The following is a 24,798-nucleotide window of genomic DNA, read 5'->3' as shown; positions in this document are numbered from 1 at the left end:
AAAAAAAAAAAAAAAGTAAATACCACTACCTTGCCCATGTATATTATTTAGTTTACTTATTATTTATACTATCTTATAATTATAGTAATAATAAACTTTAATATTACTATAGCCAGGCTAGCTGCTATGGCCCGTGTTATAGCCCTTATAATAAATAACCTTATTAATAAAGCTAGTTTTAAGAATGTTAAATATAATAATAATAATAAATAAGTAGTTTTTTTTAATTTATTTTTCCTGGGGCTGGACCCTAGTAATAAAAAAATTTAAATTTACTATAACTTATTAAGTATAATTAACTATAAATATTATTAAAAATAGTTTATATAAACCGTAGGCGGAGATTTGGTATTTAAAAATAAATATTTAGTAAAATATTAATATTATTTTAGTTTATTAATACCTCTTGTTTAACTTTAAACTAATAAAATTAACTACTTAATAATTTTAAAAGCCTTACTTAAAGCGTGTTATTATAGTTTATAGCCTATTAATTAAATATTATAATTTTATTTTATTATTATTTAAGCTATATTTTACTTTTAATAAATAATAAATAGCTATTACCTTATTTATTTTTATAATACTTAAAACTTAACTTTATAATATTAAGCTATATACTAACATGGCTACCTTTTAAAATTAAACTTAATTATATTATTTTTTTAGTATATTATTATAAAAAATAATTTATAACTATATTATTTACTATATTTTTATATTTTATTATAAAACTATTGCCTAGCATGCTGGCTGTGTAGTATATTATAAACTATATTAAAATTATAAGTAATTACTACTAGTAAGCACTAGCTAAGATACCATTAGTATAAAAGCTAAAATTATAGGTTAAGCGCCTAAAGGCCACCTTTATATTACCTAGTAATATAAAGGTAATTATAGTATAAATTATTAAAAAGCGCCCCTTTACGCCCTGTGTTTAGTATATAAAAAAAAATAAATTATTTATAAATTATATTATTATTAATAGGTTGCTATTTAGTGCCTGCGCTAACTATTATTATACTTTAAAGGGTAAATATTATAATTATTATAATAAGTACCCTAATTAATAGTTTGTAAAGCTAGTAACTAATTATAATAATTTAAAAATTAATATTAAAAATGTTATTACCGCCGCCCATGCCGTAAAAAAAAAAATATATAAAAATAAAAAAAAAAAAATAATAATAGCCATGTTATAAAGTAGTTATAATACTACCTAATAAATAGTTAAGTATTTACTTAAATATTAACCTTAGCCTAATTATAAACCCGTGGCCGCGCTAAGTAGCTTTATAACTTATTTAATATAATAATTATTTAAAAAAACATGTCCGCCGCCGCCCAAAAGGTATTTACTAAAACATGCCTTAATATTATAATTAAGTTTGTAAAAAAAGCGGGTTTACTAGTAAAAAAAAAAAAAGGTAGGGATAAGTTTCTTGGTTTATTAAATAATTTTAATAAAAAGTTATTAAAAAATAATTAGTGTTTATAGGGCTAGACCCTAGTTAATAAAGTAAGTTTAAATTATTATTTTATTTTTAAATTTATACTTATATTATTATTACTTTTATAGCAAGAGATATTATTTATAATTATAATAAATATATATTAGCAGTGCCTTAAATAATTATTTTTATACCTTTATTTTTTAGTGTTAAACAGGCTACTAACTAACTGGTTATAATTAAAAGGTTTTTTAAATAATAATTTTTTAAGTAACTATATATATAATATGGCCATGTATATAAGACCTAGTAAAAACTTTTTATATATAGTAAGGTTTAAAATAGCCTGCTTAATAATAACCCCCTAAGCCTTATAAATTATTATTATATATGCTAGTATAGCCAGGAACTATATATAGGTGTAAATAATACTGTGGTGGTAAAAGTTTTACTTTACATGAAAAATTAATATTATATTATAGCTATTATTTTTTTTAGCATGCGGATTATTATACTAGTTAAAAGTTATTATTAAAGTAAGTAGTGCCTTTTAAGTGGGATTTGCAGTTTTTAGTAATTATATAATATTTATTAATATACTTATAGCACTGTTTATAAGACCCCTTTTTATTTAAATATTTTATATTAGTATAATATAGTAGTTAAAAAAGATTATAAGCTTTTTAACTAGGTTTTTAGCCTGGTTTATTTTTATAGTTATAGCACTAGATTTAATATAATTAGCTTATAAAATAATTATAGGCTTATTAAAATTTAATACATGGTTATAATTATACTAGTATATATTATTTTTTTTTTATATATATAAATTATATTTATAAAGGTATTACTTTTACCCGCAGGTAACTTAACCTATACTTATGTTATAAAAAGCTTTTAGTTTTTTATTATAATAATATTTTTTTTAAGCACTTTAATATAAAAATAAACATATAAGTTATTTAAAAGCTTGCGGTCTAGTAATAAATAATATTTAGCTTAATAATAAGGTTAAATTAATTATATAAACGCTAACCAGCCTTTTTTTTTTATTTATAAGTAAAGATATAGCCTTAAAAAAAGGGCTTTAGTTAATTAAAGGTAGCTGGTAAAAGTCCCTAGCTAGGATAATATTTAAGCTATTAAAGGATTTAGCTTTGCAGTTTAAAAAAATTTTATAATATTATTAATTAATATAGTATAGCTATTTTAAACCTATTATAAACTTTTTATTAATAATTAAATATAACATGCTATAAAAACTTGCCTGCAAGGCTAATAGTATTAAAGGCTATAGGTAATTATAACCCCCCTTATTTTTTAATATAACTAGTAATTAAAATAGTAAGTATAAGATTTAGCTATTAATATTATACGCGGTAACACTAGTTAAAGCAGCCTGTATAATAATAAAGGTTTTATAATTACTAGTATAAAAAGCTATATATTTTAAGGTTATAAATAATAAGCTAATAATATAAGATTTACTAGTGCTAGCCTTGCTATTTAAATTAATTAATAATTACCCTAGTAAGGGTAATAAATATATAAAAATAAATTATTACTTATTACCTAAATATAGGACTAGTAAACCACGCGACTATAAGATATTTTTATAATATTTAATTATAATATTATATAGCTAGCGTTGCTTAACCTCCAGGCTATTTAAATAAGCTAATAAATAAGCTAATATATTTACTGGGTAATTTACCTTTACTAAATCTTAAAATTTTAAACTAAAACTAGGTTTTTTTATATATTAAGTTTAGTTATATTATTAATTAATATCGCGCTGGCCCAGGCCATTAGGTTTTATAAAAAAATTATTATTATAGCCGGGCTACTAAGCTGCTATAACCTTTTAAAAAAGTACCTTAGTAATTAGGCTAGTATTATTATTTTAAGTTAATAAATTAATTTTATTCTTTATATTTTTATTATCCTACATGTAGTTATTTTTTTTATAGCTATAGTATTTATGGTAGTACTTATACATGTTATAAAAGTTATTAAATACTAATTTATTAACCGTACGCAGGTTATTTATTTTAATAAATAAATAGTAAAGTATTAACTTAATATAGGTAAAGTTTTTTAGGTCCGTAACTTGGCTATATATTAGGTAGTAATAAATAATATAATTTTTTATTTTACTTTTAACCTTTTTATATACTTTAGGCTATAGGGTATAGCAGTGTATATAATATAATAATATTAAATTAACAAGCTTTAGTAATTATTATATATACTTTATTATTATATTTAAACCTTGTTTAATATTACCTTTTTTATTACTAGTATTATTATAGTCCGCATTTGGTAGTAAAAATAGGTTATTTTATTTTTAATTTATAAAACATGGAATAATAACTATATTACAGCTTAATATTTAAAGTAGTAGGCCTAGTAAATAATAGTAAACCTTTTATATAAACTAATCTTGCTTTATAATTAAGGTATTTATTATTTTTTATACTAGTAATAGTAAAAAATAGCATGTATTAACATACTTAAGAACTAATTTTATAACCTTTTTATATAACTTTATTTTTTTTTAAGCTTTATAATATACTTAATAATATAATAAAGCAGGGAGTGCTTGTTAATATATATAGCTATATTTAAATTTATAAGCTACCCTAAGCTAATAATTAGGTTAAACATGTTTAAGGTTATGTTATTATAGGTTAAAAAAAGATAGTAATAGGTATTACTAGTTAGTTTTATTAATTAAAAATCACGCCGTGTTATTATAAAAAAATAAAAGTAATAAATAACCTTTTTAGTTTGCTTGTTTTTTTATTAATAATAATTTATACTATAATAATAGCATAATACATGGTTTATAACCTACATAAAATAAATAAATATATTTTTTTACTAAGACCAGGGCAGCTAAATAACCTTATAATTTATATTAATAATAATAATCCATATATAAAAAGGATTTATAACTATAATATACATACCTTAATAGGCCTTAAATAACTACTATAGCTTGTTAAACTATTAAAGGCTATTAAAAATAAAAGTAGATTATATTTAATATATATTATGGTTATAAGTTAAACCTTAACCTTATTATTTATAGCAAGACTAATTATTTATAATATTAAACTTAGGCTTAATAACTATATTAAAAAATATATAATAATAGTAATAAAACCACGCTATAATAATATAAGGGTTATTTTATAAATTATACTATATAATTTATTTATAAATAGCCTTTATATTATTATGCCATGCTTTATACTTAGGTAACTATTATATTAGGTTATTTTAGTATAAATTAGCCGCAAAAAATATTAGGAATAGGTAAACCATGCTTATTTAAAAAGTAAAAGGTTAAAATAACACGCACGGTAACAAGAAATAGGCTACTTATTAATATTTTTAATTATAGCTTTTAAGCTATTTCTCTTGCTATGCTAAAATAGCCACGTACTATAAATAATTTTAAAAAAAATTAGTAATAAAACTTAATAATATAAATAATTTAGCTATATTTAATTAAAAGGCTACTTATAATTATTTTATAAAGATATTTTACTAGCCAGGCGCGTGGTTATAAATATAAAAACTAGCTTACTAGTTTATTTATTAATAATAAATTATATTAAAGTAAATATATTAAAACCAGGGATGCCGTGCAAAACAGCCACTTTTATATTTAAGTAAGTATTTAATATAATTTATAAATAATACCTCGCGTGAATATATTATAACTAGCTTTATATTATTATAAGAAAAAAGAATAAAAAATACTAGTAATAGTAATTATTACAAGTAATTAAACTTAAATAATAATATTATATAAAATAAAGGGAGAGTTAGATAAGGGTTATTACATACTAGTTTAGTAATATTATTTACCATGGCTTATAATACCTTAAGCTCCATGGTTATTATAAATAAATTAAATATTATAACTATATTAGGCGCCTGTATGTTATTAAGGTTTACCTATTAATTATTATTTAGGGTAATTAGCTTACCAGCTAGCTCTTGGTTTAGAATAAAATAATTAATTAATTTATTTTTTAATAAATATATAAGGTTATAATTATTTTTAACTATATTTTAATACCTTAAATAGTTTACCTAAAGGTAATCTAGCTATTATTTAATTGCCTAGTACTATATTTTAAAGTTATAATAAAATTATAGGTATATTTCCTAGTTTATACTAAAATTAAATAGCTATAAGATTAATACCTTAAGTTTTTTAAGTAAAAGCAGGAGCTATTTATATATTTAATTAATATTTTATAAAAAGTTAATAATATAGCCTTTATATAAATACTAGTAACTTTAAATATAATAAACCTTAATAAATATATAAACTTTTATAATTAGTATTTTCTTAATTTATATTAATTTTAGGAGGTAAGAAGGAATATTACCAGGATTTATTTTATTTTATAAACTAAATTTAAAAATCTCCTGGTTTTAGTTAGCTAACACGTAATGCTTGTAGATATTATTTCTTTTTTAAAAATTTATATTAAACCATTATTTCTAATAATAATTACATATTTTTAGTTAGTATGTGTTAAGCTAGTAATAAAAATTATTTAATAGCTTTTAATTATGGTCTGTAATAGCTAGATATATAAAATTAATAAAAGAAGATAAACATGGTAAGAAAGTGTAATCTAGGCCTATATATATAAAAGGGCTGGAGTTAACTTTAATAATTTATAAAAATAAAAATAATTTATTTTTAATAGTTAACTAGGAGCTTATAGCAGTAAAGCTATTAATATTTAACTTAATATTATTTTTATTAATAATAATAGCTGGCTGTAGGCGCCTAGCTAGCAAGCAAGGTATAAATAATAATAAAAATATAGTTATTGCGGGCGTGAAAGGGGGTATAAAAATAGTAAAAATTATAGGTAGTAATAGGCGTGTTAAAGGTAAATAAGAAAGTTAAGGTTTATTAAAAGTAATTATATAAGCTACTTAATTAGCTACTTACTAGGCACGCTATTATTTTATATTTTTATAATATTATTTTACCTATTATAAGTTATTAAATAAGTATATATTATAATATTAATAATCTAGCTTTAGCTATAACAAGCGCGGTTATTATATATTTAGGTTAGTTTTATTAAAAGGGGGGTATTAAGCAAGTAAATTAAAAAAATTAGTAATTATAGTAAAGTGCTTTTTACTTTTTTAAAGCTAAGTTAGTAATAATAATAAATAAATAAAGCCGTGTAAACCTAAAGTACTTATTAATTTTTATATTTATTATAAGTATTAGTAGGCTTGCGGCCCGCGGCGCGCTAAAATTATATTATTAAAAGTTAATAACTATAGCTAGTATAGTAAGTAATTAATATTATATTTAACTTTATAAATACAGGCTATATAATATTTAAATATAAAAAGTAAGGCTAGAAATATTAAATAATAATATTATAAAAACTTAATAATAAAAATAATTATATAATAATGCTTTTTTTAAATTAATTATAGCAAACCTAACGCCGCGATATTTAGGTAATAAAAAAAAGTTATATAATAATACTTTTTTTAAACTAATTATAGCAACCCTAAGTAATTCTGCTATTTTACATAATTCCTAATAAGCTCACGTGACCGGGAGCCGGGACCTACAATTTATCGTGCGCGGGCCTCCACTTTGTTCCGGCCTCGCGCAAATATGTCGGACGCCCGGAGGGCCGGCGCCCGGGACGCGCCTATCCCGATTAGGACTAGCGCAGCACGTAATGGTTAAGGTTTTCTTATAACTTACTACTTGCTATATATAAATAATTTAAAGGTTTACTATAAGTAATATTATTAGCTAGTTATTAGGTTATAAGCCCTTAAACTTTTTTAATTACTTTAAAATATTATTTAAAACTTTTTTAAGCGCCTTTATAAGCTTTAAAGCTTATAATAAGTGTTATTATATACTTTTTTTACCTTTTTAAAGCGCAATTTTTAATACCTACCATTTATAAATTAATAAAACTATAATTTTTTAACTAATTAAAACTTAATATTTAATATAGCCAAGCCTTAACAAGCTATTTTTATTATAAAAACACTTAATTTTATTATAAAAATACCTTAGCAAGTAACTTAGCTAATAAATCCCCTTAATTTTTTATTTAAATAAATATATTATAAGCACTACCCGCTCGGGGCCATGGTTTTTATTATTATATACTTACTTAGGATTAAACTTTTAGGCTAAACTAATTATAATAAGTAATTTAATTAAGTAAGAAAATATTTACAAGCCTTATAACTTTTTTAATTAGTTAATTTCTTACTTGCTAGGCCTTTTAAAAACAGGCTATATTAAAAATAATAAAAAAATTACTTAATACTTATTATTAATTAGCTTTTAGGCTAAGTTAGCCGTAAGATTTATATTAAAATTATAAGATTTTTATATTTAATAAAATATACTAATAAAATATTTAATATAATTTATTAAATTATTATTAAATAAGGCATACTTTAAATTACCAAGGTAGCACTTAATATTATTAATATATATAAAAACTAGTTTTTTATTATTTTTAAGTTTATTATAATATTTATAACCACGTGGGATATTATTAAAAACCTATATATTATTATTAAATTTAGTATTACCATGCTATTAGTTTTTTAAAAAATTTATAATAACCTTAAAACATGGGCTATACTTTAATAATTATTTTTAATTAATAAAATTTTAAAAAATTATAGCAAGAATAACCTAAAATAACTATATAAAAATATTATAGCTAAAGCTAAAATAATTATCCTACTTACTACCGCGGCCCCGCCCTTAAAAAAGTAAAAAAAATAGGTTTATTATAAAAAACCTTATACTAAAGCGCTTATTAGCCCTTTAAATAATATAAATAAAAAAAAATAGGCTAATTAAATAAAGTAAGGGGATAATAAGATTTATTTTTATAAATATTATAAACATGGCGGCCACTTTTAAAAAAACTATTATTATTTAAACCCTTAACTTTAACTTAATAACTAAGTTAAGCTTTTTAAAGTATAAGCACTATATTTAAATAAGACTAGTGTAAAGCCACAAGCTATAGCTTTATATAATAATAATAAATTTAATAATTATAACTTTAAATATAATAAATTAAAGCCTAAAATTAGTTTTAAATTTTTGGTTATACCTACTTTTACTATAACTACTAAATTAATAAAATAGCTTATAAATATAAAATTAGCTAAGTTTATTTTTTTAAGCGCTTTAACTTTAAAAACTATATAAAATATAGCCTAAACTGCTTGGGGTACTTATATAAAATATTTAGTAAAGTAATTAAGCGTGTTAAAGGTTATAAAATATTAATTATTATTATAAAAAGTATAAATAATATATATAAAAAAATTAGGATTTATAAATATCACGCGCCTAAGGCTTTAATTTACCTATTATTTATTAAAAAGCTAAAAAAAATACTTAGCATATAGTATTATAAAAAAAATAATACTTTTATTAGTTTAAATAAATTTATTATAGGGCAAGCTTACACACACCATGGTATTTTTTTTTTAAAATTTATATTTAAATAATATTTTTAATTAGCTATAATTAATATAAATCTACTTTATAAGCGCCTTAGCCACGCGGGCATCCCTAGACTTTATATTATAGCCTAGGTAAAAGGCCTTAATATAAATATTACTAATTAATTAAACTACTTTACTTACTTTAAGGCTAAATTTTATAAAATATTATTCTAGCCTGTTTTATAAAAAGTAAATCCAGGAAAACTATAGCATATAAATATATAACCTATTTAATTAACTAAAATTAGTAAATTTAACTACTATCTTATAATTATTAATAACACCACCTAATTAGCCACGGTATACTATATTAAAAAAAAAAAAGTATTTTAATAACTAATATTATACTAAAAATACCACAAGCGCCTCACGGGATAATATATCTATGCTATTAAAATAAATAATAGTAAGAAGTTTCTTAAGTATAAAACCTAGGCTAAGCTAAAAAATTTAATATTTTAACCTTTTTTACTAAAAACTTTAAAATTTAATAAAATTTTAAAATATTATACCTAGTATATTAATATAATAGCCCAAGCCATAAAAATTAATACTAGTTTACTAAAAAAAATATGGCTTAAGATAATTAAGGCCGTTATTATAACCTTAAATTAACTATTTATTATTAAAAATTCTTATAGTAAGTTACCCTTATAGCTATGGCATAAATATTACTAAATTAATAACTTAATACCCTGCTTTAATAACTTCCGTGCTTATAGCTATAAATTATATATTTATATATTAATTAAAAACTATAAATAATCTTATAAGCTTGCTATAAAAGCTTTAATTAATTATTTAATTAAATATAAAAAAAATAATAATAAAATTTTTTAAGTATAGGTCCTAGGGAAGCAGGTTTATTACTTAAAGTATATTTTATTTAATAAATTAAAGTTTTATAAAAATAATTACTTACTTAATACTATATTTATAAAGGGTGCCCTGCCTTAACCTAATAAATTAATACCGGGGGCTACTATATATAATACTAAACTTAATAATATATTTATTCCTAAGTTAATTTTAATAATCCAGGCGCCTAAAATACTAATTATTAGCTAAATTTAAATTATATTTTTAATTTTATAATACTAACTAACTTTAATACCACATAGTAATATTAAATTAAAGTTACTTACCTTACTAATATTAAAATACTAGGTTAATTTTATTCTAGCACTAATATAATACTTATATACTAAAAATATAAAAATCTTACTAAGGTAATTAATTAATAATAATAATAATGGTACTAACGCGCCAAGCCTAACCTTATTAAATTATTATAATAACCTTAATTTAGTAACACTACCTTAATTTTTAATAAAAAATATTAATATTATAATAACACTGGCTTATATACCACTATTAATAAATCTTATTAATTAATTTTAAATATAAATTATATTACTTTTTTTAATAACCTAAGCCCCACTTGCTCCGCGCCCTTAAAAGCTTAAAAATAATCTTAATTTACTAAAATTAGCACTAAATAATATTTAAAATACATGTAAATAAATTTTTAAGGTAAATTACTTTAAGCTATATATATTTAACATGGATACTAATATAGTACTAGATACTTTAATTAATTAAGATTTAAGGGTATTAAATTATAAGATACCAGGCTAATTCCCTAATTAATTAAAGGTTTTAATAATAAAGGCCACCCTACATAAAATAAATATAAATATTAATATTTTTAATATAATAATTATCTTATTAACTAAACGCCCTAAACCCTATATTAATTATAATTTATTAATTAAAGTAACCAAGCGCGCTAACACTAGAGTTATTAAAATACTTAATAAAATAGTTTAGTATTTACTTACCGGAAGGTTCTAGATATTAGCTAAAGCTAAATTATATATTAATAATATTAAAATATTAAAATCTTATAAAAAAGCGCGGCAATTTAATTTTTTTAATTAATAAAAAAAAGCTATATTAATTTATATTAGTATGGTAGTTGCTATAAACACGTGGAAGCTTATTAAATAGTTAAAAGGGGCTAAAATTATTCCTAGTAAGTAGGTATTTACGCTTAAAAGTAATAAAAATAGCTTTATTTTATTATTTAAGGCTTGGATTATCGCGTGTAATAACCACTAAGTTATTAAATTAAATTATAATAAGAGCTTTTATTTAGTTATAGTTAATATAATAATTAAATATATATTAATAGCTATAGCTATTTAAAGGCTTAGCTAAGGCTAATTTAATATTATTAATACTTATTTTAATATAAAAATAGCTAATTAAAAAATTTATATATAATAGCCACGCGGCCACGGGATTAGTAATAACCTTATATATAAAATATAAAAAGCCTTATTTAGCCTTTATAACTTTATATATTTATAAAACTAGGAATTTAATTAATTACTACATGCTAAGGGCTTTAAGCTACTTATTAAAAAACCTTATATATATATTTAAAAGTTACCTTACGCGCTAATTATTACTTATATAAATAATAATATTATTACTAGTAAAATAAAGGCTAATATAAATAATATTATTAGCCTTTTATAAAAAATTTATAAATTTAAAGTTAGTAATAAGCTAATTAAATTTCTTAAATTAATAATATCCCGTGATTATAAAAATAGGATAATTTACTTTTTTTAAGCTATATATATAAAATAAATAGCTTAGCATTTTAACCTTACCAAGGCTAGGCTAGTAAAAACACTAATAATAAAAGGGTATATTAAAATTATATAAAAAGTTAATTAATTAAATATTATAAATTTTAATATACCTTTAGTTTTTAACACCTTTAGTGCTTATACTTTTACTTAATTAATTAAATTTTTTAGCTAGCTTAGGAAAACCCGTGTTAACCTTGTATACCTAATTTAATTTTTATAATATTAATAAAAAATTTTAATTATTAATAATATAATAGCTGCTAAGCACGTGTTTTACTATATTATAGCTAATTAAAGTAATTTAGTACTTATTAAAACTTATATAAAAAAATAATTATTTATTTTAACATGTTTTATTAAAATTATTTTAATAAAAAGTTTACCAAGGGCTTTATTATATATTTTTATAAGTTTTTTATTATATAAAGTTTAAAAAAATAAGTGGTTATAACGCCTTTATTTATTATAATAAAATTTTTAGTATTTAACAGGGCTATTAAAATAGCCTTATTTATAAAAAAGCTTGTTAAGGCACTTAAAGTATAAAATAATAAGCTAATTATAATATACTTTAATAATACTAGTGCTATTATTAATATTACTAGTTAAAAAATTTTAGTTACTACACGCTAGTTAGCTAATAAATACTTTTTTATATAAAATATTTATAAATAATATTTTATAGAGTTTTACCACGTGCTAAAAAAAAAACCTTATAAATAAAATAATTAAACTACTAGAAGTAACTAAGTTTACCACCTTTTAAAATATAATAAGTTTTAAAAAAGCACTTTAATTAGTAAATTAAAAATATAAAAGTTTTATTATTTTTATTTTTAGTAATATTTTTTATTTAAAACATGTATATAGCTTTATAATATAGCCATGTATTACTTAGTTAAAAAATATATTAAACGCCCGGAGGGCTAGCGCCTAAAACATGTTTATTTTAATTAAAACTAGCGCAGCACGTGATAGTTAAGATTTTTTTATAACTTACTGCTTGCTACACATAAACAATCCAGAGGTTTACTATAAGCAACGCTATTGGCTAGTTATTATAATACCTAGGGCACTGCTGCCTGAGAGCTGTGGCTGCGAAGTACAGAAGCGGTTTAGCGTCGTAGCCATATCTTCCGCGTTTTGCCCCTGCGTCCTCAAACAAACTCAAACACGATGACAATACGGTGATATGCAGCGCTTCGGTCCTTCAAGGCTTATCTTGTTGCCTCGATTGCATGTCTGTGGAATCTCTTTGGCTTCAAGTCGGAGCATCCCCCGCACTCTTGGAGTTCGCCGTTGCGCTCTTTCTGTACCCGTGAGATCCGCGTCCACAAGCGTCGATGGCATCTACGATGTACCGGTTGGGGGTAATGGTTATATATCCTTAAGGTTCTTACTCTGGGCATATGAAATGTGTAGAACAGCATGTGCTAATTAAGTGGCAGCGTGGTTCAACCAAAACCAGCCAATCTGGTCTCCGCAAATGTGATTATCAACCTTCCCCAAGGGCCTCTATTCCACGGCCAGAATGTCAAAGATCAGACCCAGAATAATGGGCCTGAGACTATTTCTAGTAGTGACGGCTCAGGGGACGCGATCTCCGCTCGGACGCTGGCAGATATAACCTCTTCAACAGTGGTTACAATCAACTACCGTCTCGGGAAGATGCCATTCGACGAGAACCAACTCCCACTACACGCGCGATTACAAATACATCGTGGTGAAAAGGAACCCGAAAGTCTCTATTACCACTACCCAACCCCAGTCCATGACACCCTAACCGGATTCGACTGGGTCCTGGAGAACCTCCAACCAGCCCGTCTAGGCATCATCGGCACGCACATTGGCGGCTCTCTTGCCCTCATGTTAGCTCTTACAGAACCGCGTTCCGTACATGCTGTTGCTGCGTTGGAGCCTGTTTGTGACTGGACTTCACTAGACGAGTACTGCACTTCATCTAGCATTCCCGTCAGCCGTCGTAGGAAAAGACATGTCCCGAAGGACTTGGTTCCGCTGTTGGAAGCCCGCGAGAGATTTTTTGCCAACCTTGAGCGGTACTTTGACTCATTTGCTTCACCGATATTGTTTCTAAGATCCCCGGGGAAAGATACGCCCAAGGTCTTTCCGCGGTATCAAACTGGTCCCGAGTATCCGGTCCCTGTGCGGGTGGTGGGCCAGGAGGACCCTGAAGAGGAGCTCGAGATATGGGATCCTTATGTTCTACACGATGAGATAAGGTCGCCAAAAGATCGAGCGCCAGATTTCGGTTCTCTTCTCGAAGATCAACCACCAGCCCGCCGCCGCAAAGCCCTCTCCCGATGGCCTCCCTACGGCTTGGACTATGGCGCCGGTGGGCCCCCTGAGAGATACAGCCGTCAACCTATTGAACGACTCGACGTGACCCTCCCCTGGGTCCGTATCTTCACATTTACAGAGCAGCAGTCCAAGGAAAGCACGAGCACAAGCACGAATGACCTGCCTACACCACCGCCAACACCGTCGGAAGAAAGCGAGAGACAAGATGTATTCGAATACAAAGAACCTGTAAAACGTAGACGGACGCGCAATGACACCGTCCTCTCCCACCAAGCTACGGAGATGGTGGATGTCATGCGCCGTGCTTGCTTCTTTGGGCGGGAGAGGGGTTTCGGCGAGGAAAGAGTCACGCTTTCCCATATCAGCGTTCCCAGCTCTGACCCTTCTGCGCCTGGTGTACTCAGCAGCAGCCATGCGAATTCGGAGTATGGGTCGAAGGAGGCAACGACACTTGCTGGGGGCTGGCTTACGGAGACATTCGATTTGGATATAAAGACGGATTCGAATTCGGATTCGGATTCGGATTCGGTTGCCGATGCGGATAGGGGCGTCGATAATGTCGATACTGATACACATCGATGAGCAATCACTGATTGCGGCTCGGAGGCTTTTCATTTCGAGGACCGAAATCTGATCGTGGACGAATGGGTACTAGGCTGTCTTCATCTTCGTGGCTGGGACGTGCATATCTTACTTCTATTCCGTGTATGTTCAAGAATCCAGGAACAGGGCCTCAACACCCCCGGTGCAATGGCCAACATGATACTCACTACTCTGCTCAGCCGATAAGTTACAGAAATATGTACCGGGATTCCCAAAATGTGATGGCGTGACCCATTATCCAGGTCGAGACGAAATATGGTAATTGGCTAGGTGCGACTTGGCTCGTTCGTAGAAATTACCTAGTCTGCAGCTTCTTAGAAGTAATTAGGCCTCGGTCACCTTGAGGCTTGTTCCTCTCATACTACATCGCGGAAAATATACAACCAGAACTTGTAAAGAGTGTCAGCGCCGCTGAACAGAGGTACGTACGCTTCTACCAAATGCAACAAAGCAACCCGTTGTCAATGCCAACGGCGCCGATGGATTCTCCTGGTATGAGCGCATTATTCGGCGCGGTACCACAACTTGACTCAGCGGGGCCTCTTGTCGGAATAGAATTCTATGGGACCTAAAGTTCCTACAGTGCCGAGGATGAAGATCTGTTTTGGGTCCGCTGCAACTTGTAATTTCTCAATTGACATCGCATGCACTGCCCCAGGAGATACAGCAGAGTCGATGCACTGCATCGATAAAACCAGGGTATGCCATGAGGTACTCACTCTGCCATTATAATTATATTATCAATACGTCCAGCGAATCGAATCCAAAAACACAGCCAAACATGGCCAGGTATGTATATCCGCCCAAACAGTCTATGCACAATGACCACCGATACCAAGCACAGATACACAGGAGAAAAGTAAACAACCACCTAGATTGATCACAAACCAGGTAGAAGACCGCCGCTGTACAGAAATGCACTGTTACAAAGCATAATTCAAAAGGAGTGCTCTGAACCAAGATCCATAGAAGGACAAGTCGAGGTATCAGAGAGACGGGGTACAGGTGGCGGAATAGGCGCCCCCACCAGCTCGTGGTCGATCAATGTCCAGAGGGCTTGCTCGGTGGCCGGGTCGAGCTCCCCTTCATCTGACTCGGACAAGCTTGTTGGATTAAGGGAAGCTGCGAAAACTTGGGAATGGTAAGCGTGGAAGTCGCGGAGCCGAATTGCCTATACCACTACTCAGAATTGATTAAGTACCGGGGGACAGAGAGAGCCAATCTCGATAGAGTAAAGTTGGTTTCTTTGAACGTACCATGTTCGCGGCGGCAGGAAAATCCAACGCTAATCTCTCCAGCAGATTGACGGCCCGGACGAAATACTGACATGAATCAGGTGCCTCGCCACTTGTCTCGGCGTGCACATGACCTTTCTGCGCTTCGACGTGGAATGCTATGGAGAGGATGCCCCCAGCGAGAGCCACCCAGAATGGGAAGGGCATTGACGTGCGGTGGAGGTCACCGCGTTCATGAATCTGGTCCACGATTTCCACCATCTGCCGGGCGTGAGGATTTGCATCTTCGAATAGGACGCGCGTCGTGAGATCTATAGACAGCTTTCTTTGTCCGAATTGCCTGGATCGCTGCTGCACCGTGAAGGGGTGGTTTACTAAACATTGACATACATCGAAGAAGAGCGTGTTGAGGATAACGAACCTCGAGGTTTCTCGGCTTATGCCGACACCGTTGCGGAAGGTCTTGATGGCAGTCAAGAGGGCGCTTGGGTCAATGGAAGATTTTGCCGCGGCCAGGTCGGAATTCATTTTCGCGAATGCAGAGTTTGAGGACCACGGGGGTTGCTGCTCCTGCTGCTTGCGAGGACTTTTGCTGTCATCGTCACCGTCACCGTCGTCGCCGCCATATATGTACTTGGAACAGCGCGCCAGTATTGTTACCAAATAGAAAACGACAGATAATGGAGGCAGGTCGCCATCAGTCTGAAAGTCCCATTTGATAAGGTCGGTTGCTGTACACATGCTCTGCCATTCCTCGGCACGAAAAACCTCTTCCGGGATTGGGACCTGGACGGCGCATTCTTCATTATCGAAGGCCGGCCGTGGCCGTGACCTGGCACACACAAAGACCGAGTCTTGCATATAGGTGTGCCAGAAGATGCGACGGTGCTCCTCCTGCTCTTTGAATGTCAGGGAGCTGCATGGCTCAACTGTTAGACGCAAGGCGCGCGCAACCTTGACAGCTGCTGTTGTCATCGCAAATGCCGAGCGCATCCAGCCAGCCCTATAATTAATCAGACCTAGCGCAATCAAAGACTGGACAAGTTTTATCGTCGGGTTGTCGATCCCTTCGGGCCCGTGTGAGGCCAGGATGAGCGACCAAGACTCTTTTGCGGCTTCGACCGCAGCTTCCAGTGCATCCTCGACCCGATCAAAGTAAAGCCCCCACACAGATGGGGCTGCGAGTGCAAACATAGCCAGAATATAGTAGCGTGGCAGCGACTCCGCATCGAGCGTGTCCCTAAAGGGATCCGCGGGACCATAGGCATTCTGCTGACATGTGTCGATGATGGAAAGCTGGACATGCGTGGGTGGTATCGATTTGGACTGGTCCATAGCGAGAGGTACAACGAGACAAGTAGCAGAAGCAAGGGTACTTGCATCCTTGAAAAATAGCCATTTGGGTTGAACGCAGAAAGTACCAGTGTACGTACGAGACACGTCGAAGACTCGTACAAATCCGGGTTGCGAGGATTGGGGGCTCTGACGTTGAGAGACCGACGGACAATGAGCCGACAAAGTATAACAAGCAGACCATTATTGTGATTCGTCTTGGTAAATTGTGGTTGGCCTCGCCTCTGTCTGGGCTTTCAAGTTCTTTGTTCTTCCTGCACTTTGTCACACCAAGTCCATGCGTCATTGCCCGAAGGATCCCCGGGATTTCCTGAACTGGATCCCACGGCTGATCCATCAATTTCAGGAGAAGCCTAGGCCCTCAACGAGTCAACATGAGTACCGTAGGATTGCCGTTGTTGCCGAGCACTCAGGTTTAACGGTACCTAAATGCAGCATCGGGGTCCTGGCCGCTTAAGAGCCAGGTCTCCCTTCTCATCTCAACAGGGTCTCCTTCGTTGGCCACTAATTTCCATGGATGGCTTGGGCAGCTAATGAAGAAGGCGGACGAATCAGGCAGGCCATCATCTCAAAGAGATGCTAGCCTAGTTCTATATTCGATTGTAAAGAGGGAAAGGAAATTCCCTTCGAGTCGGCATCATCGTTAGTTTGATCTTGCTTTCCCGCAAAAAGAAAACAAATCACCACGACAATTTCCACGCCCGCTAGCCCAATTGGATATGTCAGTCGAAGCCAAAGACGATGCATATAACGCAAACAAAAACATCCGCCCAGTCGCTTGAGCCACAATAGCCACCTTTGATATGAGAAACGCAAAAGACGTGAAGACAGTGATTGCACGGGAAGACGAACATAGGAGAGTCAGGCCGTCGCATCTCAATCCTAATGTCGTCAAAAAGACGACAGGTCCGAGCGCGAATCCAAGGAGGAGCAGGACGACGAGGCAGACAGGTGTGACCAAAAGACATCATCGGATAGGAGTATAGGTTCCACTACCAACTCTTGATCAACCATTATCCAGAACGCCTGCTCCGTGGCTGGGCCAATGTCTTGTAAGTTACAGACCGGGTCAATTGAGTCTGCAAAGATACGATAGTGATGCGCATGGAACTCGCGAAGTCGAAGTAGCTATGTCACTATTAGTATCGGCTCGAAAGCTTGCTTGGAAGGTGCCGAACTCACCATGTTAAGAGCGGCTGAAAAGTGCGTCCTAGACGTTCCAGGACTTCCAAACTCCGATAGAAATATTGGAATTCGTCTGACGCTTCGTTCTGTCCTTTCAAAGTTGCAATGTTGCATACCAAGGAAAGGATGCCGCCAACGACAGTATGGTAGGGGAAGTAGCCCGAGAGGGCTCTGAAACCACTTGCTTTGGATGCTGCATCAAGAAGATCCAGCAACTGCCTGGCGTGGTAATTGACATTTTCAAGGAGGCGTGTTGTGAATGTTGCAGGGTTATTCTCTAGTCCGTTTGACTTTGCATGTTGCCTTACAACGAACGGATCGTTCATGAGACAATCACAAATATGAAAGATCATGCGACTGAAGATAGCATAGCCCGCATCTTCTCGACAAGTGGCAAAGCCAGTACGGAACGTGTTCATGACAAATAATGAAATGGGGTACCAACCCGACTAGCACCGAGACAATTCTGGAAAATTTGGAATACTCCTCCCACGGAGGGAGAGGGTCTTGAAACCCTCCGCAGCGCACGTGCGTCATGCAGCGTCCAAAGGTCGAAGACATGAGGACTAGGAAAGCGGTCGGGTTTAAAGCTTCGTCGACGTCGGGATCCCAGGTCAGCAGATCGCTGAGCGTGAGCATACTTTGCCACTCGCCAGCTCGAAAGATCTCCTCATCGCAGGGCAGCTGCAAGGTGCATCCATCATTCTGAAAGGCGGATATGGCCATGACCTCCCGCCTGTATTGAGTTTGTCTTGAATATAGACTACCCAGGTAGCGCGGCGCCGGAGTTCTTGGTCTGGAAACGATAGTGAACTGTGCGGTTCAATCAGCAGTTGACAGACTAAGGAAGTTCTCGTGAGCCAGTCGGCGCTCAGAAAGGCAGAACTGACATGGCCGGCTGTGTAGAAAGTCGAACGAGCAGGCTCAGGGCTTGCGCAGCTTCGATTCTGGGACTGGGTTCCCCGAGGTCCTTGGCTGAGAGAGATAGCCAGGACTGTCTTGTATATGCTTCCGAAGCTTCTTTCCTCGAGTGTTGGAAAGACGGCTCGGCCGTGAAGCGAACTGCAGCGGCGAGGACGGCCAGCAGTAGGTAATTTAGCAGTGTGCCCGTCTAGATTCTACCTGAAAGAGTGTTCGGGGACACTTGACCATGCGCGGTCATGGATGAACAGGAAGAAGGTATCAATGGCAATGTAGAACAGGCGCAGGAGAGCGCAAATCAAAGGAAGAATTAGTAGCACATCCGTGTGTAGAAGGATGGTACGGAGGAAGGTAGACTTGAAGAAAGTACCTTCCCTCCAACCAACAAAGTCTATTTGCAGTCCGCCCTATTGGGTTGTCTCGGCTTTCATCTTTCTTTGTTCTTCTTCTTGTCATCTGGGCTACAATGCACCTCATGCCGATCTCGAATCTCGATGACTCGGATTTCAGGTCCTTTGACATTCCGAATGCCCAGATCCGTATCTCCGCAACGATTAGGTCCTGCACTCGCTGCCGCATGCATTTCTCTGCCCGTTCGCTATAGTTTATATTCCAGGTGGGTAAAACACACATATGCATGGATTGCTAATGTTCGAGTCATACAACATACATGTTCACCAGACAATCTCCTTCCCATTGGCGTCCTCAATCGGCGGCACAAGCGGCCTCAACGCCATCCCATAATCCCCCGCATTCGGCGTCCTCAGCAACGTATGGATATGGAACTTCTTCGGCTCCTCGTTATTCAAGAACACGCCCGAATGGTGATCAAACTCAACCAGAACAACAGGCGACTGGATCCTGAAGTAGAACGGATCACTGTCCTCATACCCGCCAATCCACGAGAAATACGTCTCGGACTCGTACTCCTTGATATGGGCGATCCGCAACGCGCGCGCATACCCCGGTAAGTACAAAAGATACTGGTTCAGAATCTCGTAGAGCATCCCCTTCTGACTCTCGCTGAATAACGAGACGGGGATACCCTCATTCGGCACAATGCGGTTATCGCGGTAGGCACCGCAGACGTGGCGCTGGTCGTCGCGGTTCCAGCGGCCGGGTGGCATGGCGGGGTCTTTCATGAGCTTGTAGGTCTGGGCCTTCTGCTGCAGGTGCGGAGCGAGCGATTGCATGAGTTGCAGGCCGAGGTCTTCCTCGACTTGCAGGATGCGCGTTCCGGCGTAGGGGCCTGTATCGATCTCGTTTGGCTCGGCGCCCGTGAACCACGGCGAGGCGACGATCTGGTTCTTGTACAGGAAGATGTTAAGACACAGATGGTGACCGTAGAAGGACCAGCCCCAGGGTCTGGTTGTTGAGGGGGTGCCGAAGAGGACGAAGTTGTAGGAGTACTCGTTCATGACGCGTGGGGACTCGACGAGCTCGCCGAGGAAGTGGTTGATGCGCATGGCTTTGATGGCCTTGTCGTAGCCCTCTGGTGATAGGGTGGCCTGGAGAACGGCGAGAATGGCGTCGCGGATTTCGGGAGTGACTTCGTCAAGTCGCAGGCCTTTGTGGCTGAGGAGGAACTCCGGGTTCGACCAGGTGCGCCATTCGGGCGAGTCGATGTGGTAGCTGAGTGATTTTTGCTGATCTGGTGATAGCAGAGAAAGAAGATGTGTTGTTGCTGAGACGATGGACTCAATGGGGATCTGCTCGTCTTGAAGTGTGAAGAGGTTTGGGCGGACGTTTCCTGGTCTTCATTAGCATTCTCCCCCCATAATGATAGGTAGATCAGTACCGTCAGTGGTCACGCCCTTGAAAGGCTCCTGAGCCAGATCCTTCCAATGCATGTACAGACCATGCAGCCATGGCGGGTTCCCGCCGGTCTTGAAGGCCTCCGCGTATTCATGCGCATCCTGATTGCGCATTACCTGGAAGCGCGGAAGGCTAAGGTCAGGAAGATACTGATGGTATGTCATTTTGCACAATTGAGATGGCAGAACTATAGTTCACAGAGAGTAAGGAAAGCTGGGAAACCCGAGAGACTTATAGCAGGTATAGACACTCCCCCACAATCCCCACGTGGAGAGCGGCAAACGGAATATCCGAGTCACAGGCCTGGGATTTCCAACACATCCAATAATCCAAAGTGTCTACAATAGATAGATGTCAGTGATGCTTCGCAATTTCATCCCCAGTCCACTCCCAAAGCGCCCTTGCCATCTCCACATCCCCCTCGTACCGTGATACTCCCTTGACCGCGATCGGAACATAGTATCCGCCATTGACCAGCTGCTCCCTCGGCGCCCCGGCAGCCCAAATCTGTGTCAGGGCGCCAGTGCGAATACTACGAAAGAACTTCATTGCCAGGGACAGGCCCATCTCGTAGAAGAAACCCGCATTTTTCGACCGCTGATACAAATCCGTCATCACCGCACCGGGATGGACAGAGACCGACAGAATCTCGGGGCACCGCCGAGCCAGCTCCGCAGCAAAGAGGATATTGGCCGCCTTGGACGCCCCGTACCGCGAACCCCAGCCGAGAGCGAGCAGCGCGGGGGTGGATGTGATGACATCGTATGATGGTGCCATGTTGCCCGCTAGCGAGCTTAGTGTGACGACTCGCACGTCCGGGGACTCGGGGTCGGGGCGGGATGCGGTCCTGCGGAGAGTGGGGAGGAGCAGCTGCGTGAGGAGAAAGTGGCCGATGTGGTTCGTGCCGAGATGGATCTCGTACCCTTCTTCCGTGAGGGATGGTGGGTGCGCCATGATGCCTGCGTTGAGGATCAGAGTGTCGAGACGGTCGCATTCCGACAGGAATTGCTTTGCTGCCGCGCGGATGGACGCGAATGACGCGAGATCTAGCGGGATGTGTCGGATGTCCACGGGGTGCGGGAGAGCCTTCTGGATTGATGCGATCGCATCTTGTGCCTTGTTCGCTGTCCTTGCCGCGAGGTAGATGCGTGCTGGACGGTGTCGAGCGAGCTGAAGGACTGTCTCTTTTCCGAGGCCCGTGTTTCCTGTCCGAAAAATTAGGATGCTGTACGGGGAATTCTGGATTCGCAACTAACCACCGGTCACAAAGATGACTTTTCCTGATAGATCAGGGAGGTCGCTTTCTGGACGGAACGATGAACCCAGAAAGCCATTGGTGAGCTCGTTGAGCGTGGGACCGACGCTGTTGTGGAAATCCAGGGGGTGTCGGATCGCGTGGGAGATGAAGCCACTGAACCCGACGACGTCTTGCAACGACTGGACGGGGTGCTGGTACATGGCGACAATAAGTGTTTACTTGGCTAGGTAAGGATAGAATTCGCTCTCTCCTTGATTCTTGGATAACTGTTGCAAAGGCGAAGCCGTTGGTAGAGCAGAGTTGACTTCCACGCCTTTATTTCCATCAACAATTGCAGGGCTGTCAACTTCAATTTACTTTCAACCATCTACACAAATCGCCTGATCCAAGCTCGACAAGATGCACAAGCTATATCAGTGCTGTCTCTCGCGCACCATAACATCCATACACTGACCACCACCCTCCATCCAAATGCCTGCCCAGTCAAAATCGCAAGCTCCGTCTCCCACCGTCCCACGATGCCCATCAGAAGATGACGCCCCAATATTCCACCTCCTGAATGCCTGCACCGCTCCATCTCCTCCTATCTTTCACTCCTCGACCAAGCTTGTCTCTCCCTGACCTGCAAGCTCTTCCACCACCTCTTTAGCACCGTCCTAGAGCGCCGAGAGCTCCGCTATCTGCGTCCATCGCGCCCCGGCAAGAAGTCCGTAGCAGGACGCTGGTAGAGCACACGTGCACCCGGTGGTTGCGACAGAATAGCAAGGGTGAGATTCGCTCCCAACTACTTATATGGCTTGAAAACGCCAACTGGGTTTACTGCTACGCGTGCATGATGTTGCAGCCGCGCGGGAAATTTACAGAACCTCGGCCCTGGGTCGAGGGGAAGAGAAGACATGAGCTTTCCTTGTTTAAATGGGACGTGCATCTACCTTACTCTGGAAGCTCGTGGTCCCAGGAGAGGTACGAGAGATGGGAACATCGGCTCATTACCAAGAAGTTTACTAGCATGAGTGATTTGTTTGAGAAACCTGAAGAGAGGTCCATGATGCTCTGCAGGCACCGCTGATGGAATCTTTGCCATTTACTCATGGTATGTTTCTCTAGGATACGTAGGCCATATACTCATGCATATCCCTTTCCGTAAGTCTCAACTGTGCCTGCAGCCTGTCACTCGATCTGCCCCTCCAACTCGGGCTAACATCACCACGAGATCCCGAACATCCCCACCTCCACTCTTATTCTCCAGACATCCCAATCTGCCTCTCCTTCGTTCTCCTTACACCTCTTACCTCCATACCAGATCCCGCAGTCACAATGTCCCTCCCACAACTCCTCACCGGCAAAGTCGCCGCCATCACCGGCGGGTTGACGGGAATCGGCCGCGTACGTAGTTCTAGAACCCTAGCTACCCCTCAACCCCGCAAACCATCTTCCAAGCCTACAACCGATACCAATCACTGATCCAACTTACGTGCAGGCAATCGCCCTTGAATACCTCCGGCACGGCGCATACGTCGCAGTCAACCACCTCGGCGGCACCAACGACGAACCGCTCCTAGAAGCGATGAAAAAGGACGTTTCCGATCTCCTCCAGGAGACCTCCCAACCCGACAACAAAGAGCGCTTCATCACTGTACCAGGCGACGTCTCCAAGCCGGAAACAGGCACGGAGTTCATACAGGCGACGGTCCAGACATTCGGGCGTCTCGACGTCTTCGTCAGTAATGCAGGTGTTTGCCGGTTTGAAGAGTTCCTTGAGTGCGCGCCCCCAGTTTCCATACAGCGAGTGAGTGCAGAGCTGACTGAACGTCAAGTATCACGCCCCAGCTCCTCAACCACACCATAACCACCAACCTCACCGGCGCATTCTACGCGGTCCAAGCGGCGGCCCGGCAAATGGCGTACGCGCAGTCTCCGCCGGGCGGCTCGATAATCGGCATCTCGTCGATCTCGGCGCTCGTTGGCGGCGGGCAGCAGACGCACTACACGCCCACGAAAGCCGGTGTTCTGTCGCTGATGCAGTCGACGGCCGTGGCGCTGGGCAAGTACGGGATCCGATGCAATGCGCTCCTGCCGGGGACGATCCGCACGCAGCTGAATGATGAGGACATGAGCGATCCCGCGAAGAGAAGCTATATGGAGGGGAGGATCCCGTTGGGGAGGTTGGGGCAGCCGCCGGATTTGGCGGGGCCGGCGGTTTTCCTTGCTTGTGAGGGACTGAGTGGTTATGTGGTGAGTTTTGTTTCCCTCGCTTCCTTATAGAAAGAAAAGGGAATGGTTGGGGCGATGCTGATGGATGATTACAGACGGGCGCGCAGATCCTAGTCGATGGTGGGTTGTTTGTGAATCTTCAGTGACGGGTGATAGCGCACAAGACATCTTTTTGCATGCGCTAAAAGACTTGGAGCTCGAGGCTTGAGTTAAAT

At 36.2% G+C, this 24,798-nt stretch overlaps 4 protein-coding genes across 4 annotated transcripts; 2 read left to right on the top strand and 2 right to left on the bottom strand.

Annotated features, from left to right (window-relative positions):
• Nucleotides 1-12,872: 12,872 nt before the first annotated feature.
• Nucleotides 12,873-14,581, top strand: DSM5745_00659 (uncharacterized protein; the record flags this gene model as incomplete). The annotated part of the gene is made up of 2 exons (XM_026742675.1): nt 12,873-13,072; nt 13,129-14,581. 2 exons carry the CDS (start codon nt 12,873-12,875, stop codon nt 14,579-14,581), a joined length of 1,653 nt encoding a protein of 550 aa, XP_026608520.1.
• A 958-nt stretch (nt 14,582-15,539) lies between these two features.
• DSM5745_00658 (fungal specific transcription factor domain-containing protein) lies at nt 15,540-17,172 on the bottom strand (the record flags this gene model as incomplete). Its single annotated transcript, XM_026742674.1, has 2 exons — nt 15,540-15,773; nt 15,859-17,172. The coding sequence occupies 2 exons, from the start codon at nt 17,170-17,172 to the stop codon at nt 15,540-15,542; spliced, it is 1,548 nt and encodes a 515-aa protein (XP_026608519.1).
• Nucleotides 17,173-19,970: 2,798 nt separating this feature from the next.
• On the bottom strand, nt 19,971-22,569 carry DSM5745_00657 (uncharacterized protein; the record flags this gene model as incomplete). Its single annotated transcript, XM_026742673.1, has 4 exons — nt 19,971-21,046; nt 21,095-21,243; nt 21,539-22,316; nt 22,368-22,569. The coding sequence occupies 4 exons, from the start codon at nt 22,567-22,569 to the stop codon at nt 19,971-19,973; spliced, it is 2,205 nt and encodes a 734-aa protein (XP_026608518.1).
• Nucleotides 22,570-23,686: 1,117 nt separating this feature from the next.
• On the top strand, nt 23,687-24,729 carry DSM5745_00656 (SDR family NAD(P)-dependent oxidoreductase; the record flags this gene model as incomplete). The annotated part of the gene is made up of 4 exons (XM_026742672.1): nt 23,687-23,755; nt 23,850-24,130; nt 24,187-24,604; nt 24,679-24,729. The coding sequence occupies 4 exons, from the start codon at nt 23,687-23,689 to the stop codon at nt 24,727-24,729; spliced, it is 819 nt and encodes a 272-aa protein (XP_026608517.1).
• Nucleotides 24,730-24,798: the final 69 nt, after the last annotated feature.

This window comes from Aspergillus mulundensis (assembly GCF_003369625.1).
Source record: "Aspergillus mulundensis strain DSM 5745 chromosome Unknown scaffold_0, whole genome shotgun sequence".
In the NCBI taxonomy this organism is placed as follows: Eukaryota; Fungi; Ascomycota; class Eurotiomycetes; order Eurotiales; family Aspergillaceae; genus Aspergillus; species Aspergillus mulundensis.
Note: the sequence above shows the minus strand (reverse complement) of the source record. Positions and strands in the feature narration are given on the sequence as shown.